Genomic DNA, 23,018 nt, shown 5'->3' with positions numbered 1-23,018 from the left:
AAAGGTGGCTGGGGTTGCTAGAGGCAACATGTAGCTCATGCCAGAGAAGTCGAAAGAACATCAAAGAACTATGTCAAGACAACAGCTGTGGGAGGAGGATGGTGGACAAACATGAAGAAAAAGGTAAGGTGGTTTGGGGGAAACCGGTGGAGGCTAGAGAGAGAAAAACCTCCCTCCCTCTGCCCACCTTTTATTTATTTATTTATTTATTTTTGTATTTTGAAGTCTCCTTTAGCCTCATTGCTTGCTTTATCATTTTTGCTACTGGAAAACTAAAAGCCTTGTGGCAGAGGCTAGGTATTTGTACATGCTTTACCCCCTCCCCTTCCCTCCCCTCCCCCCCCAGGAAAAAAATAGCCTTTTGTAAATTCATAATTTTTTTTAGACTGGAAGTAGAAGTACAACGGAGGCTTCCTTCTATGCAAACAGCTTTTCTAAAAACTGCTAGCCTGGTTTTGAGTATTTTAAAGCCATCCTTAATAATCAGTTAGTTGGTTTTTTCAGCAAGAGCAGTGGAATAAGCAGAATTTCACATGCAGTTGATGGGAGTTAGTCTTTGACAGGGATAATGTATTCAGACATTCAGCAACTCTAGTACCTGTCTTTTGTGAGATTGGAGAGAAAGACTCGGGCAATTTTCTAACCCTTTGACTGACTTCTCTCACAGCTTTCTAAGTTGAAGACTGTCAGAGTGCAGAATTAAAGTCAACTGAGCCATGATATTAAGGAAGTAGTATTTTTATTTTAATTTACATGTTACTACACCTTTGCTTTAACAAAACAGTAGTGCACATCAGTACTAACAGGAAGTGCAACAAGGATAATTTAATACATATATTGTATAGAGAAGGCACAAGAACCAAAGCCTGTTTACAGATTCTTCTATAGTGGTAGTTCTGTTTGGCTTCCTCTTGCACTGTCATTAAGCAGTACAGAGCAGAATCTGGCCTCTTTTGCTTAGTGTGTTAAATTTTAAGCTTGCCCAGTTAGAAATTGGGCATTTACGTAACTCTAAGCTGATTGTTTAGGCATGTACAACTAAGGCAGGAGAAAGGTAGAAAAGTTATGCTTCTAGATTATATGATAATTCACTGAAAAATTCAAGATACTAAAGCCAGCTTCACAGGATTTCCACAGATAACAAGGTTTCCATCTCCGCTTCCTACAAAAAAAGGCCCAGAAACTTAGAAAACAAAAGAGATAACAATACTTAAAATTGTGATGCCTAAACAGCAATGTTAACTGAGTTGAGATGATTTGACCTCTATCTTTGTCCTAGCTGTTAAATACTGTTTAAAAAAAAAAAAAAAAGAGGAGAGAGATAAAAGTCAGCTCAGAAGCTATATTTGAATTGATTTTTAGAATTATACCACCAAGGGTGTGGGGGTTAGTTTAAAAACAAACAAACCAACCATCACATTTATCAGTAGCCTAGTAGTGAAGGAATCCTGAAGATGAAGGCAGCAGCCACTGTGCCACCTGAGCCTTCCACATTCATACAGCTTCACTTTTTCATCTCTACACCATACAGATCATAACGCTTCTGGCTCAAAATAGGGATTTGTTGACGGATTTCTGCAAGCTTCTTCAGATCTGGAGGGGCAAGAAATAGCTATTAGAACGCAGTCAAAAAGGACTGGAAAGTGCACAACTTGCTCTGATCAAGGCAGGAAACGAGAAGATTTTCATGAAGAATGTTTCTGTTGGTCACCATGACTAGGGAGCCAGGGCTGAATGAAGCCTGAATTTGCTCTTGCCTAAGGTAGCAGCTTCCTCATAAGGGAGGAGACTGGAACAGTCTGGTCTTGCTGCTGCTTTTCTTGCTTTACTCTAGCAAAGATAGGGAAGGAAAGGGAACACTGCATCATATGCACCTGTGTGGGAGGAGACAAGCTCAAGACTCCTGGCTCTCTTAGTTTCATGACCTGTATTGGAGGGGAATAAAGTAGGAAAAAACCCTACCAACTTACCTATATCTGTGTATAGAACTGTTTCCTCAGTGCCAGCTTTGGCTATGACTTCACCCCTGCAAAATTAAACACATTTGTTCAGAGCATTAACACAGAGGTATCGAGGCATCAGTCCAGTTGCTGTTGTTTGTATAGGAGTGGGTCTACCCTTTGAGATCTGGGGCTGTAGAGACAGGGCTGTCCTAAAAATAGCATCATAATTCCTAACTCTTGAATAGCTTCCAAGTTTTCATGTAACACATACATGCTTAAGTATGCTTCTGAAGATCAAGAAGAATGAAACAAATATGAGAACCAATGCATGTGACCAGGGAATATACCTATCTCCAGTAGGGATAATTGTGTATGGTAAGGAATAAGTCTTTCCCATTTCAGATCCTACTGGCTTTTAACAGAAGGAGCACACTTCATACTCTGCATGAGCTACTAAACACTATCAAGTCTCCACCAAGAGCAACATCCTTGCTATCATCATGTAAAGTTAAAAGCTGTAGACATAGCTAAAAATGTTTTACTTACTTTGCAATTGTCTAGAAGAGTAACATAATTGGAATGATTTATTTGGAAAAAAAATTGACTGAAGACTGTTACTTTTGCCCAGGGCCACTCAGGTGCATAGGAGAAAGTTATTGCTGCTTAAGTCAGAATGTGTCTTGTCTGGTTGAAGACATTCTTGTTCTTTCTTGTGTCAAAGCAGGGGGGTTCTTTGAGGAAGTTAAACTGTTTCATACAAACAGTTTAATATGGTTCTGTTCTGGATGGACAATTATCACAGTACATAGTATGTAATGGAGTGAATTTCAGGGACAATTTGAGAAGGTCAGCAGCTTAACTAATACTTAATGCTACTAAAGTAGCTTCTGTGCTTCCAACAAGAATGCATATGGTTAAACTAGTTTTACTGGCTAACAAAAAAAACCCTGAAAAAATAAGAAAAAAGGATGATTTTGAAGATGTAGGCTTACTGCACCCTTGTCTTTGTCACTTAAGAACATGAAATGCATCTGTCCGCTTTTGCTATGTGAAAAAACACTCAGGAAGCAAGGGCCTATATCAAATGCTGAAAGTTGGGCACTTCATTTAAAAAAAAAAAAAAAAAAAGTTCTCAGGTGCTTTTTACAAGAACTTAAGACATTTTCAGTAGGTGGAAATGTGAGACTGAAATGTGACTGTCAAGTAAAACACTTTTTAATCAAGAGAAGATTATTTTTCTGAACTCACCATGGATTTACTACAGTGCTGTGTCCCCAGGCAACATAGGATGCTTTTTCATCTCTGGCAGGAGATACCGTAGCTACGTAGACTTGATTATCAACAGCTCTGTGTTCACAGAAAGATGGGGGAGAGGGAAAAGTCTGACTCTTTTTTTCTTTTTTATACCACCACTTAACTAAGAAGAAGAGAAGGAAGTCATGCTGAAGGGGTGAGCTATACATCCTTCTGAAGAGTAGCCAAAATCATAAATGATGAAGGTCAGAGAGCAAACAAAGCTGGGAAAGAGAAGTATCTAGCACCTGCCCCCAGAGTTAGGGTTAGAATAAGTTACGTATTTGTTCAGTATGTAGCAAAAGTGATTGAAGCTGACCAAATGAATAAATTTGACTTAAGACTTAAGAAAAGAATCCTGCATTCAGGAGTCTCAAGGTCTCTTTCTGTCTTTAGTTAGAGCAGTTCTTAAATGGTTATTGCTGGCTCATGCCTCTTCTGTCTAAAACTTTGTGTGTGAATGGTGCTCATAGTACTACAGGGAAAAGGTCCTTGTAAGGGTACAGCTGGGGGCAGAGGGGCTGACAGGAGTGAAGGATAACCATCTGCTTTCCTCCTTGACAGCAAAATTTGGTGTCCCATGCAAGGCCTGAGGAATGGTGTAGCACTGATAGCAGGGTGACCCTGCAGCACCACTTATGCTGCATAATGTGGTTTAGAATACAAGAACAATTCAGTTCTAAATGCTAAAACCCCCTATGGAACAGGAGCATAACTTAGTTCTTACCGTCCCCTTTGTAGTAGTTCCCAGTGAGCTGGTCCTGTTGTCAGATTAAAAGCCCCTGGATATATCAGCAGCTGGCAACCTTTGTTAAAAGGAAATTAGAACCCAACCGTCATTAAGGGGAAAATGGTTTACACTACAGCCACCCAAAGCAAGCTTTCTTTCAGTGTTTATTGCCCAATTTCTGTCCACAATGGAAGAAAATTTAGCCCCTCCTTGCACAGCACAGGTGATTATGTCAGCAAAGCCCTGTGATATATTGTCAAGTGTGGGGCCATGTGAACTTCATCCTTCTCCACCGTTCCATCAGCAGAGGCATAGCAGGAGATGACTGCTACCTTACTCAAGGAGAGTAGATCCTCGTTTGAATAATGAGGTCTCAGGCACAAGCTGCACTTTGTATTATTTGTGTTATTAGAGTGCATGATCATGCATACAGATTACTCAGTATGTACCACCCTGAAACAGCCTTGTATAGTTCAGGCCTTAGGGCTAGCCCTGCTCCACTGTTAGGTGACCCAGCCTCACCTTTCTGTCCATAGATTTGAGCCAGCTCAGCAAATCTGATATCATAGCAGATGCCCAGGCCCACTTTACAGTACACTGTTCTCAAAACACAAGAGACAACAGTCAGATTGCTGCCAGAAGTACACAAAAGTAATCAGAAGTTTCCCTTTAGCCATCCTGCCAGCTGTTAATTAACACGTGTCACAGTAACAAGAGGAGATATATTTAAATGTTTCCTTATCTGCAGCAAGCACTGGCTATTTGAGGGTGAGAATTCATTCATCATAAGGGCATGTCCACAAAATAATGTCATATGAGGCCTTTGTGTAACATTATTTCTTTCTTATTTAGCTGCAAGCTTTTCAGCGATATGCAAAGAAAAGAGACCACTCACTGCTCTGCACGAACTAAAACTAGTTATGTGCTTTCCTATAGTGTGCACATTACAAGGAGTAGGAGGTGACCATGGAAGCTGAGACTCTTAGGAGAGCTCAGTTAATGGGACATGATAATTTTTGAAGACAGAGCGGTAGGTGTGTTACGTTTTTATCTGATGTGGTTGATGCAAGAATGTTGAAATGGGTTTTATAGTTAATTGTCTCCAGTATTGTATTAGCTTCACATGAAACAAGCTGCTAGTATAGCTGTTTGCTACATATAAAACATGGCTTGGAAAAAAATATAAGCAGTTTAGGCAGATGTAATTTCTATAAAAAGAAAAAAAATACAATAACTACTCTATTAGAAATCAACAAAACCTTGTTTGCTAAAGGAAGCACCATGATGCTTGCTTCATCCTTTTCTACTCCTCTGTCCTTTTTCAATCATGTTGTCTTTGTAAAGAGTTTCAGAAGTGATTCACACACTTGGAACAAACAAACTATATTGGCCATGGTGGTCAAATGCCTAATATAAATCCAACAATTAAAAATCCCAGGGGTAGGGGGAGAAGAGCTCCAAAAGAACTGTTTCAAGACTGTCTGTAGTGTCATTGTGGTAGTGTTCCTTAAAGAGAAGGCTTGTCTTATACTCACGAGTATCAAACATAGAGAAACTATTCCCTGGACTCAGGGTTTCAGACTCTTTGAACTGTATCTTCCCAGGAACATTAATGTCAAACAAATGAATCTGTAATTAGAGTGTTATTAATAACAATTAATAACAATTTCTGTGCTTGATATTTGAGCCTGTTTATATTAGACCCGTGTATTTTCTAGTCAACTTCATCTAGACTACTCTTTTGCCAGGATCCCAACTAAACATTGCTGAAGATTCAAATCATCTTTAGGAGATCTCACAATCAGTTTTCTTCTCTACATGTCTAAACTTATTTGGGGAAAAAAAATGCTGGGCATTTTAAACATCACATATAATCCCTGTGTACCAAGTGATGCATATATCAAATGTTTATACTATTAACCAAGTAAAATGCCCAGTCCTTGTCCCATGCAATAATAGACAGGAGGTAAAAATAGCTAAAATATGTAACAACTTATTTGTAGTATGCATTCACATCTTCAGGGAAAGAATTCCTGCAAAATAGCTATCTTCCTTGATTTAACGAGTAATTTGGGAAAAGAGAGGCTCCATATTAAATGTCTTGAGCTTGTCAGGATGATCTTAGGTGCAATATGTTAAAGCACATAACTCCTCTCTCTTACAAGGCGCGAGTCCCATTCCTCCAAAACTTCTCCAGAAAGTACCCTCAAAGTCATGTAGCTCCCATCACTTCAGCTATGCAGATGTCTTAGCCTCTGTGGACAGTCATTATCTCCCCCTTGCAAAGGAGAATCCTATTCCTGAGTGGGGCCTCCTACTACTAAAGCTGTTTTAGTATTATTATTAGTTCCTATTTACACAGTACAACCTGTATTCAACAAGTACAGTGGGTGTGGACTGGTGTGGTACAACAGAAGGAAGACAACATACTGTTTCAGAGAGCTAGCTAATAGCAAAGTGCAGAATCAGTTAACAGAATAAATCAATACCTACACCCCAGAGCTATTCTGCATCACCTCATTTGTTCCAAGTAACCTTGCATTCTCTTTTTTATTTTATCTTGAAACAAACATGATGATGTTCACCTAAGGAATTATACCTGTATGCAAAGCCAGATTAACAGAAACTATAGTCTATATTTATGAATAGTAGGTAGTTTCTCAGAAGGCACAAAGCAACATCCAGGTGGAAGGAGACAGTAAGCAGCCATCTACCACAAACAGCAGGCACAGCTCAGCTGCAGATCTGGTAGGCAGCCCTTTGGATTTGTCTGCACAAATTTACATACTTTGTGTGCTGTATGTATAAGAGCAGTATTCATGATGATAGAAAGGCTAAGTCCATTGGGAACCTGAGGAAAAAATCCTGATCCCACTGAAGTGACATTAGATTTCAGACCTAGACCAACATACATAGGCAAGCTGAGATGGATCAGGATTTACTCTTTAAAACAGATTTCCCAGTATGTGGGACAAGCCAATTAGGCCTTCTGTGCCCTATCATCTTTATCCAAAACAAGTTGATGACCACCTTTGAAAAAAGTATTTTCATGTCCCAAAGAAAAACTGCATGTACTTATTAACCACAGTACACTGCTTATTATTACTGGAAGATTCTACTGTTCACATCATCTTTAGGCACAGATGAAGTTACTTGTGCCTTCTAAAAAGAAAACACAGTATCATTTTTTGGACAACATTGCTAAATGCTATTCACACCAATAAGAAACCTTCTAATAACACTCTGCCATCTTACCTTCCTATGCTTTGCCAACATAGCACCATCAGGCCCAAAGACAGTACACGTATTATACAGCTTTCCACCATCCTCTTCTGGAATAGATCCTTTATTAAGGCAAGAACAAAAATTTCACACTGTAATATATGGAGTTTTGATGTATCTGCACAAATAGACATTGCCCATTTTTCCCTTCAAGGAGATAGTCATGAGGAATAAGTTACCTCCAACAAGATATATGCTACACTCCTTTGCAACTTCTGAGAGCTTTTGTGTCGATTCTCCAGGGATCTTCTCTGCATATTCCTTGAAGTACTGGGTTCCATAAGGAGAGTTAAAACATTCCTAGAATTGGAAAAAGATTGAAATTAAGTTAAAATCTGATAATACCACTGCAAGCAGGTGTACTTGGCCTCTCAAACTCCTCTTCTAGCAACATTCTCATATGACCTTCAGCTTTACAGGAGCTCACTAAACAACCCCAAAAATATCAGAGAGGCAACAGAGAATGTAACAATCAGAGACAATGTGGTGGGTGAGTTGGTGTGAACATGTGCCGGACAGAACATGAGCTAGGACATTCAGTAAAGCTGTTAGTAGTAATAAGGCTAGCATATTTATCAGTCTAGACTTAGCGAGATTGCAAGGAATCGTCTCAGAGCAATGAACCAAGTCCCACCTAGCTCATCTGACAATTTACAAGCTAAATCAATTTTCTCAAAACTGTGAAATTGTTGTGCTCATCTACAGCCTATATTTTCTTCCTTTTTTAAAGGACCTTTTCAGAACATGGATTTCTCAAAATCTTTTGCTAAAACTATCCTTTAAATACCAGTTCCCCACAACTGAAGAGTCTCTTCTGTCTCAGTCTCTAGTTAAAGATTTGCTATCCTCAGAATGAGGCGTGTAATCTTTAGACAGTAAGATTAACAGAGTGGTTTAGATGCCTAAACTAGGTGGCCAGTGGTATTTGAGAGGCCCAAGATACCTAGAACTCACTCTGCATTACATTTGCCAGCCCTGTATGGGCGTGAGAAACCCCCACCCCCACCGCTATTTCTCCCCTAAAGGAATACAGCTGGAGGCCACAGATGATAGGCTATCAGATAGCACTGAGCACCTACTCTTAGACAACTGATTCCCTGCCCAAGCATGTGCCTTGGTTGTTACTTCAGCTCACTGGAAATTTTTACTAGGAAACAAACAAACAAACAAAAAAATCAATCTATCTGGGAGTAGTACAATAAACATTTATGCCGTAACTGTCCAAGCAAACATCTTAAAAACTACAGTAGATTCTTCTGAACTAGAAGATCTGAACCAAAACTGGATGAGTTTTCACCACATGCACAAACACTTGCACAAACAGCTGTTAGGCACCAGCTAATTTATGGCAGAATTTGTGGATGGAAGATCGAGAGAGGAGGTCTCTGCAGACTGTCAAATGAGTTTGTCGGGCTTTTGAAAGCTGGAGTGCACTTCAGGAAAATGAAATCAGTGCCAGCTGCCTTCACCTTCTTCTTGCCACCTGCAACAGCAGTGTGGCTGGCAGCAAAACCACAGGGCTGTACTGCAAGATAACACTGGAACATGACTGCACACTGCCTGTACAGATCTCCTAGTCCTGTGCTCTCCAAAGTGGGAAGAATGCAGGGATACATCTTTGAATTCTTTCAATTTGTTTCTAGATTCAAACAGGTTCTGTTGTTATTTCTTAATCTATAAATATTACAAATCATTTTTGTCCAACACATCTCCAGGTTCAGAAGTGAAAAAAAAAATTAACACAACAAGGGCCGCATGTCACAGGAAAACTGCCACATGCCTCTGCACTATACGCTCAGTGCAAGTCTCTGTGAAGGGTGACTTTAAAAAAAATAAGTGGAGAGAAGAAAATATTTCATGCCTGCCTCCTAGAAGCAATAAAAAGTTTACGTTCCCAAAGCCTGTGAAAGACCCTAAGCCTGTTTGAGAGGACTTACTTTATAAGCATAAAGTATCATTAGCAAGATGAATACCTCTACTAAATAGGGCCAGAAACATCAACATTTGCACACGTGACAAAACTAGCAAATAATAGATAATCTCAGTGTAGGAGGCCCAGACAGGATAATCAAAGGTCATATGTGCAATACCAGAGCTGTGCTGGTACAAAGCAGCAGGGAAGTTTGCTTAATACTTGGCCTGTGACAGCAGGATGGAGAATATTCTTTGTGTAAAACATTCACACCTAAAGTTCACCCAGTAATGAACTTTGCACTCCTGAGTCAGATGCTGCAGGGCACAGGGGTAACAAACGTCCCCTCAGAAAGAAAGGAAAAGCTCCCAGCTGCACTGGAAAGGCCACCTCACTGCCAACACATTCATCTGCGTGAAAATTCAGCAAGGCAATCATGGGTGAAGTCCAAAAGGTAGATCAGAATTGGTCAGCAATTTTAAGTGCAGACCATGTCCCTACAGAAGGATGTCATACAAGAAAGGCATTTTGATGATAATTCAGCCACAAACAACCTACTGGAAATGTCTGAAAGTCCGTTTTGTTTCTCATGTGCTGCCTAATCTGAAAGGGTTGTGGTAAAGAGAGACACTGGATGCCTGTTTTCTTTCATTTTGACATTGACATTCTTTTGCTGAAAAATCATCTTTTCCTAAATTCCAGCACAGAAGGCTTCTGCAAAGATTCAGACCACAGTCTCACTTTTGCAATTCAGAACAAATCAGTCAGGGCTGATGGAATTGCCTGGGATTTAAACCAGCACAAACTTATCAGAATCTTGTCCCACAAAAAAAGACAACCTGCTAGCTCCAGCCAATTAAGTCTCCTTGCTGCATGCCACTAGATATAACAAGGCACATTCATTCCTGTTTTTTTCTGTTTTGGAGCCTCTTACAGTATCCAAGCATACACAGAGAGAAATGGGAATATAAACTCATGATTAACACTGGAAAAAGAGGTTTCCCAGGGGTTTGAGGTATAGGATTTTTAAGTTTAAGATCTTTACTCACAGGTAGAGCCACAACTTTTGCTCCTTTTGCCGATGCTTCTTTTACCAGTCCACAGGCTCGTTGCAGGTTATCTGATTTGACAGCAGATACCTGAAGCTGAATGAGTGCCAGGCGGAAATCTAATGACAGAAATGAAACAATTAGCCAGTGAAATCCCCCAGGTAAACCACTTCAAATTTTGAATTCATTAGTAGGTGTTAAACAAAATAAATTTGCCTACATCTACATATATCTTGCATATATCTACCACTTCCAACTCATTATTCAGTCAGTATATGACTCTGGAAACAGCCTCTGAACATGGGGAAACATTCAAACCTAGGCTTGCCACATGGGAACCATACACATCATCACTTGGCTCAGCTCAAAGATCACAGGGTTCACGTGCTAGTAACAGGGTAGATCCTGCTTAGCCTAGGAAGTATCCAACCCAAGCTCTCATGTAAGATTCCGTGTAAACGTAAGCAGGACAGGGAAAACCCTAGCAATCTAAACCTGCTTTCTTCCCAACTCACTACATGTTTTGTTAGTGTATCTCTTGGTTGTGCCCACCACCTCATGAGCCTTGCATCTCATAAAATGCTGCTAGCAAACTAAAAGATTGGGATAATCCCCAAAGCACCCAGATAAGGGAAGGGTTTGCTTTTATTTGTCAAATGTCACACCAGGCCCAGGAAATGGATATGAGGAGCCATCAAACAATAGAGGTAACAACTTTATTTATTGATGATTTCTTTACAATTCAGTTTCTAGACAAGGGAAAGATGCAAGTATTATCAACACTGTCTCTATTGCAACTAAACAGGATTTACATTTGCAGGAGCCTTTGAATTACAAGACCCAGAGAGATCAAATCAGGTTTTGTGGACACCCCTGAGACTACTTTCCATGAATATCCTAGCACCTTGGGCTTCAGAAAAACACTTTCTCATCAGGTAGAACTGTCTGCTTTTAAACAAAAGTGTTGTGCCTTCGTAAAGAAAGATATGGTTTAAAGTATCTCTCTTCTGAAAACTCCCCTGTCATACAAAGGCAACTATGGGATAAAGCAGTGAGAAGCATAGCTCCTATGGTCAGGGAAGCAGCAAGAGCTGATCTCGAGGAAGACGAGATTGGATCAGGAACGGTCAAGCAATGTTCTTCCTCCATACTTCAGTTCAGTAGCTAAGGAGCTGATTTTTTAAAGTGAGGCAAATAATCAATTTGTGATTTTGTCACTACTCACATGAAAGACTGTCTGAATATTTGGCTTAGTGAGTAAACAAAGTTTTACTGAGATTACAATCATCTCAAACAAACAGATGCAAGTGTAGTGAGCTTTCTATCCCATTTAGATAGCTGTAGTAGTAGTTTGTCTAAATCTTTTCCTTTGATAATTTGAGGGATGCATTTTTGCTCAGAGAAATCAGACTCTTAAAGATGTACACTTCAGCATAAACTCACTTTGCAGAAAAGCAAAAGAGCATCTACTAGATAAAATTTTAACCAACTTCCCTCCCACAGCGAGGGAACACCATTTAAATGCCAATGTGAGAAACCTCAGGAAATCATTCATCTTAATCTCCCTGTGCCTTGGGCTTATAGTTTGTAGAAAGGGCAAAATTAAAGCTCCGTCACTACAGTTAAAGTCTAGTGTTAAAAGGCTGAGGTGGAAGATTAACAGAAGCACAGAGAAATGGGTAAAAGGGCAGTAGAGACACAAGATCTCTTCTTCGGGCCTGAGCTTCTCCAAGAGCTTCTTTAAAAAACAGTCCTCAGGACAAATCTACAGCAACATAAACCACAACGAGGTTAAGAGTACGTCGGAGTAAAACGTTACTTCATTTTTGTACTACTGTGAAGCACGTTTTTTTCCCTGGAAAACATCAGAAGTTTAACAAGTCTGATTTGCTGAGATCCGGGCACGCTGCCCGTTAGGGCGCTGCGGGGAGATGCTCCCCAAGCCGCCCCTGCAGCAGCCCCCGGCTGCGTCCGCGCAGGGCAGGTAACGGCGCGGGGGCGGCCCGCGGCGGCCCCTCCGCGCTGCCTGGGGCTCCGCCGGGGGACCGGCGCCGCTCAGCGCCCCCTCTCACGGGCTGTCGCCGGGGCGGGGGCCAAAGCCCCGCCGGAGGGGCCGGGCCCCGCTCACGCCGTCCCCCAAGGGCCGGGACCNGTGCGTGAGGGGAGTAACGGCCACTCCGCGCCCGCGCGCCCCGCGCCACTCACTGGCCATGGCTCCGCGCGCCGGCTGCATCCCCGCTTCACCGACCGCCTCCCGCTTATAGAGCCGGGCGGCCCGCCGCGCGCAGGCGCGCCAGCCCGCCCCGCCCGCGAGCTGCTGGGAAATATAGTCTCACCGCCGGCCGCAGCGAACCGGAGAGAAGGAGCGGCTTCCGCCGGGCCGCGCGGCCTGGCCCTTGCGCTGTGCCCCTCCCTCCGCCCCCGACAGCATCGGGCCGATCGCGACAGTTGCCTTTCCCTATGCATCTTGATATGCTCGGCCTGTTAAAGTTTGTGCTCTCATTTTCTCGAATTACAAACATTTGCTCTCTTTAAGCAAAGGGAGGTCCACCTGCTGTATCTTTTTTCTTTTTTTGGAATATTAAAAAAAATGTTAAGCTATCACAAGTGATCTTGCTTAAAATAAGACTCACATCTTGCTTTAAAGTCTAGCTACTTTCCTGATTTAATTTCACAGCACTTCCCACAAGCGGTTTTGCTCACACCTTCAGGAGCAGCACACTTGGCATTGAGAGTAGGAATAAAGAGGTATCCCAGGGGATGGAAATACCTCAAGCCCAAAGTCACTGCTGAACATCTCCCTGCGGGTAACCTCAGGGATGACAAGGACCTGGGTGTGCTCCTCCCGGGCCCTCTCAGCACTTCACAAAAAAGCAGCTGTGAATTTAGACCCGTCCGTGCTCTACAGGGTTACGAAGCAACTCCCTGTTCTCCCAGCTCTGTGCAACCCTTAGCAATTGTTAAGGACTGGTCCCAAGAGATCTCTACCAGTTTACAGGTAACCTGTTCACTTGAAACACTGGCACATTCCATCTTCTTTTACAAGGTAGACACTGATACGCTATCTGCCAAGTTGTTTTTATTATCAAGCACTCCCCTTGACTCAAGCCAGAATGTTGCATCCTCACATCTCTATGTTCTTGGGCTTTCTAAAAGCACATTTGTATTATTACAGATTCATGCTGTTTAGATGCTGGTACCCCCCACACAGTATTTCCCATGCGAAAGTACCTCTGCAAGTTCAAAGCACGTGACAGCAGACAGGGCAAGGAGAAAGCAAAGCGTGTAACCCAGCATGAGCACTCTCTCACACATTTTGGGCTGATGAGGAAACACATGAGGAGCCAAGATAAAGGATGGGAAGTGAATAAAATGCACCAACCTACATGCTACCGCTATAAACTTCCCCTTGACAAAACAACTATTCAATTTGATTGAATACAATACTGCCCCTGGAGCAGTGAAGGGAACACCTGCCTTCCCTTTTACCTGCGCCCATGGTAGTAGAAGCAGCATATATGAAAATATATGTATATTTTTTTAATAGCACACTTGGCAGGGTTCCAGGCACAAAGAACAGCTGTCTCCTGAGTTCAGATAGGATTTGGGGCACAGCACAAAGAAAGAAAGAAAGAAAGAAAGAAAGAAAGAAAGAAAGAAAGAAAATGAACAGTCAATTTTTCAAGTTTCCAAACAATAATATCCGAAAACATTAAATATGCCCCAAAAGAACAAGTTAGCATGCTATCATTCCTTCCTCCCCACAAAGGGGAAACTTCTCAGCGATTCAGTAGACTACTCTTACTTCAAAACAGTGGCTACTTGACGGAGTCAACAGCTTTCAAGCTACAACTAAAGCAGTCGGCAGGAAAAGCTGTAAACATGGTTAAGACCCACTGGCAAGTCCTAACTGGAGCTGAACTGAAAGAGCAGCAATTATTCTTTAGTTAAGCTAGAGAAGCCAGTGCAATTAAAAGTTGCAACTCCCCAGTCTGAGAGTATTTTTGGTGGATAATGTATGTAAAGTTTTGCACAAATTCTCACATGGATCAGAATCTAATAGAAATTTGTGAGATAAAAAGGCATAAGGGAGCATGGAAACACTGACCTTGGTTATAAAACACATATGAGAGCCTCTAACTATCAGGAAAACTTACTGTGAGAAGAGTGTTTTCCTTCCTACTACAGATCTCATTTCCATCACTAAAAGAGAGTTAAATAAAGAATTAAAAGACCCAGCAACAATAGCAGCTGTCATCTTATATTCAACACACAGCGGTACGCTGCAAAATAAAACAGGAGCTTGCAAACCTCTGGCAAATAATTTTTAAAATTCCTGAAGATGAAAGAGATGGGAGGTTGCATACTGAATACTTGGTTTTGCTTTTCAGAAGCTGCCGTTTCAGTACTATAATTGAATTTCTGTTTAGCAACATGAGTTTTGTAAGTAACGTACTAACTACAGATGTATACTATGAGGCAAAAAATAGCCTCCAAATTGTGGATAGAGATAAAAGAAAATTATTTATAGTTTGGACTGAGCTTTGTGTCATAAGGAATCTGTTGACAACTTGCATATTACCTTAAAAATTATAAGTAACCACCCTCTTAGTATTTTGTCTTACACATTTCTACACAGAAGAGTTTAAAACAACAGAGTTGCTGTAGCTTTAGTTTTAGTTTCTGTAGAGCTAAAAGGTCTCTATTCGTTGACCTCATAGAGAAGCATACACATTACCCACTTTCCTTATTTAATATCCAAATACACCTTATTGTTTAACAACTAAGAGTATTTTTCACCACAAGTAATTTGATTCTTCAAGATATTACAAACACTTCATCTACCCATTAAATAACTAGACATCTCAATTCCCCCCCAGTCACATTTGCAGAAATGTGTTTTTCCTCACATTAATGACAGCAGAAATGTGTTACATCATTATCTCAACATTTTCATAGTATAAAACTATGATGCCGAGAAGTCTGGAATTAATACAGAAACCTTCTGTATGATTTGACCATTTGTTAACTCATTTTGACATTGCTATGAACGTTGACTCTGGTTCATCCAAAAATTTAGACTAATTTTATTGAGCATTAAGTGAGCTATATACTTACATAAGGTGTCACTGACAGTAGTTTCCTATGATCCATAATCAACTTCTCTCACTCCAAATATCAAATTCACTTCCATTTAAAAAATATCTTTAGGAAAAACTGTTATTAGATTCACAGAAGTCACACAATATACAATTAAATGCTTTCGGTAAGAACAAGTTATGTTCAAATTGTACTGGTTTATTTACAACTGTAGTTTATAAACAGTAACACAAACATCTTTACATGAAAAAAATCTCATTGCTGAAGTAGGCACAGGGTCAGAGACTCTTCAGGAGATTTTCAGAAGGGTGTAGAAAGAGGAAAAAGTAATACAACAGCTGCAAGGGAAATCTATAAATACATGAGCATTGGCCCAGGTGCAATTTCATGCAAATATCTTTAACAGTTCAAGTTCTATTGGTGTTTACTCAGATACTAAGAAAGGAGAGAGAGGGGAGGGGGAAAAAAAAAAAAAAAAGGAATTAATTCCAGAATTAAGGTGCCTCAGCTTGATTCCTACTAAAATAACTTAGAATAGCTGGTTTTTATAAAGGTCAGTTTCATTTATTTTATCTCCTGAGGTTGTACCAATTCATGGGTTTTGACTCAAATACTCAGAAGACTCCACGCAGGACAGCTAATCCCAGTTATCATTATTCCACAATTTTTGATAATTTCCACCTCAGTATACGCAGAGGCATTCTTGGACCAGGCTTGCTAGCACGAGAACCATTCTTGGATCAAATGCAAAGCTGCAGATATAGAATAACATAGCTGCCAGTTCTCAAACATTACCTTATTTAGAAGACGATGTTAGTTAAAAGAATATAAACGTATGATTGAATTGATAAAGGCAACAGGTAATGAATACATTTATCGCAGGCAAACAGCACTTGAATCACTGCAAGCATTAATTTTCTTGCAAAACAACACCTTCAGTAGTACAAACTCTGTGCTGAAGTTTTTTTAAAATCTTAGACATTTCACTTCTGAGGAGCCAGATAACTTGTTTTCAACTGTCATATTCTGTCATGAAGCATAAACTCCCATTTCAATGCATACACTCACTTCTACATGAGAAACTGTCTCAACCTATGAAATGTAAAATTTTGCATAATTACAAAACTGCAACCCTGTAGTAAGTTTATTATTGTGTATAATTCCGGTTGGTAATTAAAAATGCACTTATTTACCAATTCCAATTATTTAACCTACTAGAACATTTTAAAAAGTTAATTCCACAGTATTCTTTGCATTCTCTCATTCGTCTGGAGTTCAAGATGCACTTAACCAGATTCCAATCATTTTTCATGAGAAGAAAGCAGTATTTCTAAGATTTTATCTGCTCTGCTTACAAACTGGAGTGTTTTTAATCAGTCCTTGATACTAGCCAGTAGGCAAAATCAAAATTTAGAGACTGTAGGCTATGGAGACATTTTACTACCAGATGTCCAGATCATTTAAGACAGCTCTGTTTTCAACTGTTTCTCCATACCTGACACTGCTGCTTTCCTTTAACACAGTCATATGAACCCAACTACATTCTGCATCCTCTCTTACAAAGATGCAGACCACTCACATTAAAGCTTCTTTAAAAATGAAACAAACTGACCTTTATAATAAACATTTCTGCAAAACCAGAAAATATTAATCAAAAAGAAAATTTTAAAAACTGCTCAGAAATTGATAATAATTTACTCTATCTTAAGTCTGCTACTCAGGCAGCTGCAGCTACTCAGCAAACACAAAAATTCTCTTAAGTTAGTTTTCAGTTGGGAAGCTGTCAGTCTGTGTCCATATACAGTATCTTGGTTGCTTCTTCTTTACAAACCGTTCTCTGCAAAGTCTTTAGTTATTAACTCTCCAAGGCATCCAATACTTTCATGATCTGTTGTTTTATGGCTTTGGTAGCATCACCTGCATTTGGAATCAAATACCTTAAAAAATGAAAAAAAAAAATCATTAATTTACTATAAAACTGTGTGTATAGACTCCACAATTCTTGTCTTGATTTTTCCTCCAGGGAAGTCTAAAGTGGAAAGAGAAGGGGAAGCTACTAAAAGCAAAACCTACTGTGGAAATAAGATTTATTTCTAATTTATACTATGGAACATTTTCTCTATGTGAACTTAGCACTGGTGAGGAATACTTCTCAGGCTATCCTGGAAACAAGATGATCTTCATGAACTGACAAAGGTACAGAACACAGTTCAAGATCTCTCCAGATGTTAGCACTGCTTTACTGATGCATGGCAGCCCCCCTTTTATTTAGCTGTGGTGTCTGACCTTCTACCAAACTCATTTCATTCTGCTCAGCCAACAGGAATAGAATAAATTCCCTAGTGAACTAGGAAACTTATCTCCCACTTGTGAAAATAGAGCATCCACTGCACACAGTTCTCCACAAGGACGAGGAAAAGGATGAGAAGGAAACCAAGTATGCTGGCAACTTTGTTAAAACACTGCTGACAACAGACCACACCAATGAGAAACCCCCAAACACCCAGTTTCCCCCCCTGCTCCCAATCTTAGCCACTCCCCTGCTGAGCATGGTAATACATAACTTTCAGGAATCAGGTTCCTGGACTGGTGTCCAGAGTTTGAGGTTAGGCTGCTGGACTCCTTATACAAGGCATGGGAAGAGTTAGATGACTCAACAGAAGCTACAGAAGACAGAACTCTCTCTTAAACCCCAGACTTCGCAGATTTAGACTTTAGGCTGCAAGTAGTTGCCCATATGGTTGTCATTTAAGACATACTACAAAAGGCAAACACTTGCACACACCCCATTCCCAGCAACTGTGGTTGCAGACCCTGGAGACCACTCCCTGCTGGGTGTTGTAACTCTCCTCACGGTGCTGACAGATCTCTTTCACATTAGGGTAACTGCTCCTGCACAAAAGCTTACTTTCAAACCCAGTTCTGGGAAGCACAGCATGCCTCTGATTTCCAGCTGACAGCATTCTGTGTATCATTACTCTTTATATCAGTGCTACAGGCATCGCTTACCTTTCAACTGCCAAAATTTCTATGCCTGAAGTATTGCTATTTCCATATTTAAAGGTGATCAGTTCTGGGTGTTTCTTCTTAGATGTGATTTTGACTACAGAGTTGAGTGCTTGGCGAGACTGTATGTAAGCCAATCCCTTTCGCGATGGAATTTCCCTCAAACAGTACATATGGGTTGCAGTTACAAGGAGATGACTTGAAGGGAGAGAAAGATACAAATTAAATTTGCTAATTAACTAAATATCAGCTATTTAGAAAGCTAAATTCTATGGATATGCTACAGTATGAGCTAGATAAAAAAGTTTAAGTCCAAGAAGCAGTCTTATACTTAAAAGTCTACAAAACATTTCAGATGTTCAAGCACGGCATCATGCTACACTTAGGGCCACCTGTTCCTGAAAATAAGCCTATGCATATTGAGACTTTTTTTTTTAAACAAAGCAAAATTTTATATTACATTTTTTATGTAATTGACATTCTATAGCACTACAAATATAAGAAATATTATAGTGAGTAATATTTTGTTCTAGATTGTCTTGCATCTTCATTTTCCAGTTTAATATAAAGAAATAATTTAACAGTCCAATAATTAAAAAAAATAAAAATATGTACACAGACAGACATTTTCACAAAGTTTAATACTGATTCCAGTACCTGGGAAACATGTGTCCGTTTTCTTTTACTTCATTACAAGGGAAGTTATACTTCACATCAGGTTTATTTATCCATGTTTGGATGTTGACAACCTCTTTTCGATCATCATCTGACATTGAGGAGCTATCAATTTCATCTGTTTTGAATGGGAAGGTGGTCAAAGGAAAAAAAAAAAAAAGATTTTCACATGATGTCAGACACCTTTTCAACTCTCTTAAAACAATAATAGCTATCTGGGTTCAAACCCAGGGTCCATCTCACTCCATGTCCTATATCCAGTGGTGTCCATAAAAAGATGCTTAAAGGGAAGAAAGAACAAAGCACGTATACTTGATATTTCTCTATTAATTCTCTCTCAGAATACAATTATTTTCAGCTCAGGGATTTTTTGAGCTTGTGCTATTTGCCCATTCACTAAACTTTGATAAATGTCTTCTGCCTGTACTTGTCCAGCCTTTCATTGAACTCAAACTTTTTGCATCTTACAACACCAACACCTTTTGGCAAGGTGTTGTTGTCAAGTACATTCCAGGAAGACCTCTTTTTGTTTGTTTTGAGATTGCGAACTTCATTTGATACCTGCTAGTTTCTTGTATGAGAGAAAATATCATCAGCTGAGCCCTATCTACCCTTCTCCAGGCCACTTACCAGGCATGATTTTGTGGGCCACTTACCATATACTCCCCTAAATTGTCTGTTTCACAGGACAAAGTCCTAACTTATTCAGTTATTCCCCTTATGAAAGCCGTTTCGTGCCTTTGCTCACCCTTGTTATCCCTCTCTGAACATTTTCCTGTTCTAACACACCCTTTCTGAGATAGGGGCCAAGACACAATATTCAACATGTGGGTGAACCATAGGTTTATACAGTGACATAATGGTCTCCATCTGTCTCACTTTACATTAATCTATAGCAAATTTCATCTGCCATTTTACTGCCCAGTCACGCAGACTTACAAGTACTTCTGCAATTCTTCAGTCTGTCCTTGTCCTTACTACCTTGAATTACTTTGGATCATTAGCAAAAGTTGTTACCTCAGGGTTCACCTCCTTTTCTAGGACATTCAAAAATATTTTTAAAACCAAAACTTGCAGTACAGACCTCTGTGAAAAACCTGGAACTTTTAAAAGTGTTATCACTTAGTTGCAAAATACTGTTTTTGTATCTAAATATGGTGCAAGGTTACTTTCACATAGTATTGTGAGCACTAAATTAGAAGAATTTAAGCACTTGATTTAAAATGATGAATTATATTAAATCCATAGAATTTGCCCCCAGAATTAACTTCCAGTGACAACTCTTAAGTCTCTTTTTCAAAGCTATTTTTCTACACTTTATCAAAGCTTTTATTTCAAAGCAATTCAGAATTATAACCACACATTTGAAAAGGTACTCACTGAAAATATACTATAAAATTGGATAGAATGGAACAAAACCCATCCCATTTAACTACAGAAAGCCCTACTAAAACTTCACAAAAGCTAATTATATGAAAACAGCTTCACTTTTTGCATTTTTCTTTACTAAAATATCATATATTTCATTTCATGCATGTTGGTTTTGTTTATACAAATCACTGCAGTTATTTTTCTTATTTAATGAGAGTAATACTGCTTTTAAAAACAAATATAATTAGAAATTAGCAAACAACCATTACTGAAAAAAATGTTTTAGACAATTCCTCTTTAAGGACCTGGTTTTCTGAAACTATATAGACCTTTTAGTATTCATAATATTTTGTGGCAAACAACTGTGCAAACAATTATGTGCATTTGGAGAAGTAGCTTCTTAGTTTTGAAGCTTCTACTTGCTAGTTTCATTTGCTTCTTCCTAATTCTTACAGTAGACAGACAGTGATCAATCGTTTCTCATCAACCTTATTTAAACCAATTCAGATTTTATAAACCTTTGTCAGTAATCTTCATAAGTTATTTCTTTTCCAGATTTAAGATTTCTAGTCTAGTTACATGTTTCTCATCTGGAAGCTGAATGTGTCTTTTGGTCACAGAAGAAAGGTTACTTATGAAAAGATGGCTGGGAGGGAGCTAGTGCTACCAGAACAGAAGCACAACAGAACAATATTAGGTCTTCATCAAGTCTCAGAAAAAAGTCTTTGTGAAAACTGTGGTGTCCAAGTTTTGCCTGTAATTTTTCAACTAGATCAAATAAATAAGTATTGCACTCATTTTCTATGACATCCTACAGGCATATCAAGAGATGAATCAATTCTTGATAGATTTGATGCTAAGAAGCACAGTCCAGAACACTGGAGAGGAGTGCACACATTAGTCATCTTTGTAAGTCTAGCTCCCAACTGTACTCTTAAAATGCAGATAGTTATGCAAACTGCCAACCCTACAGATTCAACCGGGGATCTACCAGTTAAAATAGGTCCCTTACATTTTGCTTACTGTTTTGAATAGTAAGGGTACAATAAGATCAGTGTAGAAAAAACAGATCTTTACTAGAGAAATACTGAGTGAACACAAAGAATCCACTAGATCATCTGATTCCATTTGTTCCTGTTTGGGTCTACCACAAAATCTTTTTTTTTTTTTTTTAGTTTGCTACCGTGTATTTGAACAGTGAGTTTCTTTTTTCATTAGTCCTCAGGCACCACAGTAACAAACATGATTAATAGTAACAGTTATAAAAATGCCATCTTACATGACAAAGATGCAAACAACATAAGCGCACTCATGATTTAGCCAAACTTAATGAATTTGTCTAAATGAGTTAATCTAGGTAAGAGGAAAGTCTCCTACTGTACCAGTATCATATTCTTCTTCATCTCCAATGCTGAATACTGGTTTCACACCACGGTAGGGCTTTCCTACCCTGTCACTGCTGCTGACATGTCTGCAGGCAATGGAAGGGGCAGGAGAAGACAGGGGATGGGAGGAAAGAAGAAAAGTAACTTTCAGACTGATGGTATAATTCCTATAACAACATGTATTAGCAGAACATAAACATCTGTGCAACTGAAAAGGACACGAGAATTTCATAAAGCTGCCTGCAAGGAAGCTGGGACTGACCCATCAAGCAACTGGGTTAGTGAAATCAAGTATTTCACAATTACTTGGCAAGGCTCAATACTGTAACAAATAAACTGAAAAGCAATACTACTTTGTTTTAAATACAACTTCTGGTCACCTTCTCAAGCTGCAAAATATGTTAGAGACCTGAAATCTGAAGAGATGCTATGAAATTTCTATTGCAAAAGTCTGAGCTCTGTCTGAAATATTTCTTGGACAGCCAGGGCAGCTTTGCAAAGATGCCAAGTTTGGGTGGAGGAAAAGTTGGAGAATACTAACTAACATATCTGGAAGTTCTTTTTTTTCTGGCAAATGGGTGATTCCTGAGAGCGGTTTTATCAAAAAGGTAACAAAATACCTTAAGCATTTCACAGTGGTATTATTAACCATGCACTGTAGTGTGAACTCTGACTTCCTAGTCACTACTGCAGCCCAATCCTGTAATCTTGGTCAAACAATCCCTACTGGGAATCCCAGATTTGCACAGATTTTGACTGAAAAAATTGGATTTAAATCTGCTTCTACAAATCATGTTAAATGACACATACAAATATGATTTTGAGTTTCAGTGTTTGACAGTAACAGTTGCCAACTCTTGTAATATTTTAATACTCCAGCTCAGAGCACTGAGATTAAATAGTCACAGCTGTCATGTTAAAGCTTCCGGTCCTCAACTGCAGAGAAATAGCTGGGAAAAAACGAGAAAATCTAAAGGTTCAAAAACCCACAAAGTAATTGCTCCCCCCCCAAAACAGAGAGTTCATGATTGTAGCCTTCAGAGCTGGCAACATGTAATTGTGAAGAAAGAAAGAAAAAAAAGAAAAAAGAAAAAAAAAAGCCCATCTGTCACCCTCTCCCCATTTCAATTTTCTATAACCTTTTTTTCTCCCTAAAATCTGTATTTGTATTTCCTATAAACTGTAGGCCCCACTTCCTGTTTTAAGCATGTTCACATACTCCAGTTTTATGTGCTACTGTAGAACCAAGTCTCAAAACTGAGAAGCTTCTTC

At 39.4% G+C, this 23,018-nt stretch overlaps 2 protein-coding genes across 4 annotated transcripts in view; both read right to left on the bottom strand.

Annotated features, from left to right (window-relative positions):
- Nucleotides 1–722: 722 nt before the first annotated feature.
- On the bottom strand, nt 723–14,333 carry NIT2 (nitrilase family member 2). Of its 2 annotated transcripts, XR_003255325.1 has the most exons (11): nt 12,415–14,333; nt 10,210–10,328; nt 7,428–7,548; nt 7,222–7,310; nt 5,502–5,595; nt 4,489–4,563; nt 3,964–4,042; nt 3,192–3,290; nt 1,971–2,026; nt 1,413–1,593; nt 723–1,162 (listed from the first exon to the last, which is right to left on the bottom strand). XR_003255325.1 is itself a non-coding variant. In XM_026076753.1 (10 exons), exons 1-10 carry the CDS (start codon nt 12,440–12,442, stop codon nt 1,505–1,507), a joined length of 849 nt encoding a protein of 282 aa, XP_025932538.1. In that variant the 5' UTR covers nt 12,443–14,333; the 3' UTR covers nt 723–1,504. The 2 variants fall into 2 exon arrangements, 1 of the variants encoding a protein (XP_025932538.1); XM_026076753.1 differs by having other exon boundaries at nt 723–1,593.
- A 1,153-nt stretch (nt 14,334–15,486) lies between these two features.
- Nucleotides 15,487–23,018, bottom strand: part of TBC1D23 (TBC1 domain family member 23) — a 35,016-nt gene continuing 27,484 nt past the window's right edge. For both annotated transcript variants that reach the window (XM_026076751.1, XM_026076752.1), the window contains 4 exons: nt 21,744–21,832; nt 18,973–19,108; nt 18,319–18,513; nt 15,487–17,246 (listed from right to left, as the gene is read on the bottom strand). In XM_026076751.1, the coding sequence (XP_025932536.1) occupies nt 17,165–17,246; nt 18,319–18,513; nt 18,973–19,108; nt 21,744–21,832 (502 nt within the window). In that variant the 3' untranslated portion in view covers nt 15,487–17,164. The remainder of the gene's footprint in view (nt 17,247–18,318; nt 18,514–18,972; nt 19,109–21,743; nt 21,833–23,018) is intronic.

This window comes from Apteryx rowi, unplaced genomic scaffold (assembly GCF_003343035.1).
Source record: "Apteryx rowi isolate R43461 unplaced genomic scaffold, aptRow1 scaffold_439, whole genome shotgun sequence".
Classification (NCBI taxonomy): Eukaryota; Metazoa; Chordata; class Aves; order Apterygiformes; family Apterygidae; genus Apteryx; species Apteryx rowi.
This window is presented reverse-complemented; position numbering and strand designations above follow the sequence as displayed.

Excerpts from the sequence above, each read along its gene's own strand:
- NIT2 (XM_026076753.1), bottom strand. The coding sequence starts at position 12,442 with ATGCAGCCGGCGCGCGGAGCCATGGCCA. Across the intron at positions 5,596-7,221 it reads TGTTGGCAAAGCATAGGAAG|ATTCATTTGTTTGACATTAA; the intron begins GTAAGATGGCAG and ends CTCTAATTACAG. Across the intron at positions 4,564-5,501 it reads TTTCTCTATGTTTGATACTC|TGTACTGTAAAGTGGGCCTG; the intron begins GTGAGTATAAGA and ends TTTTGAGAACAG.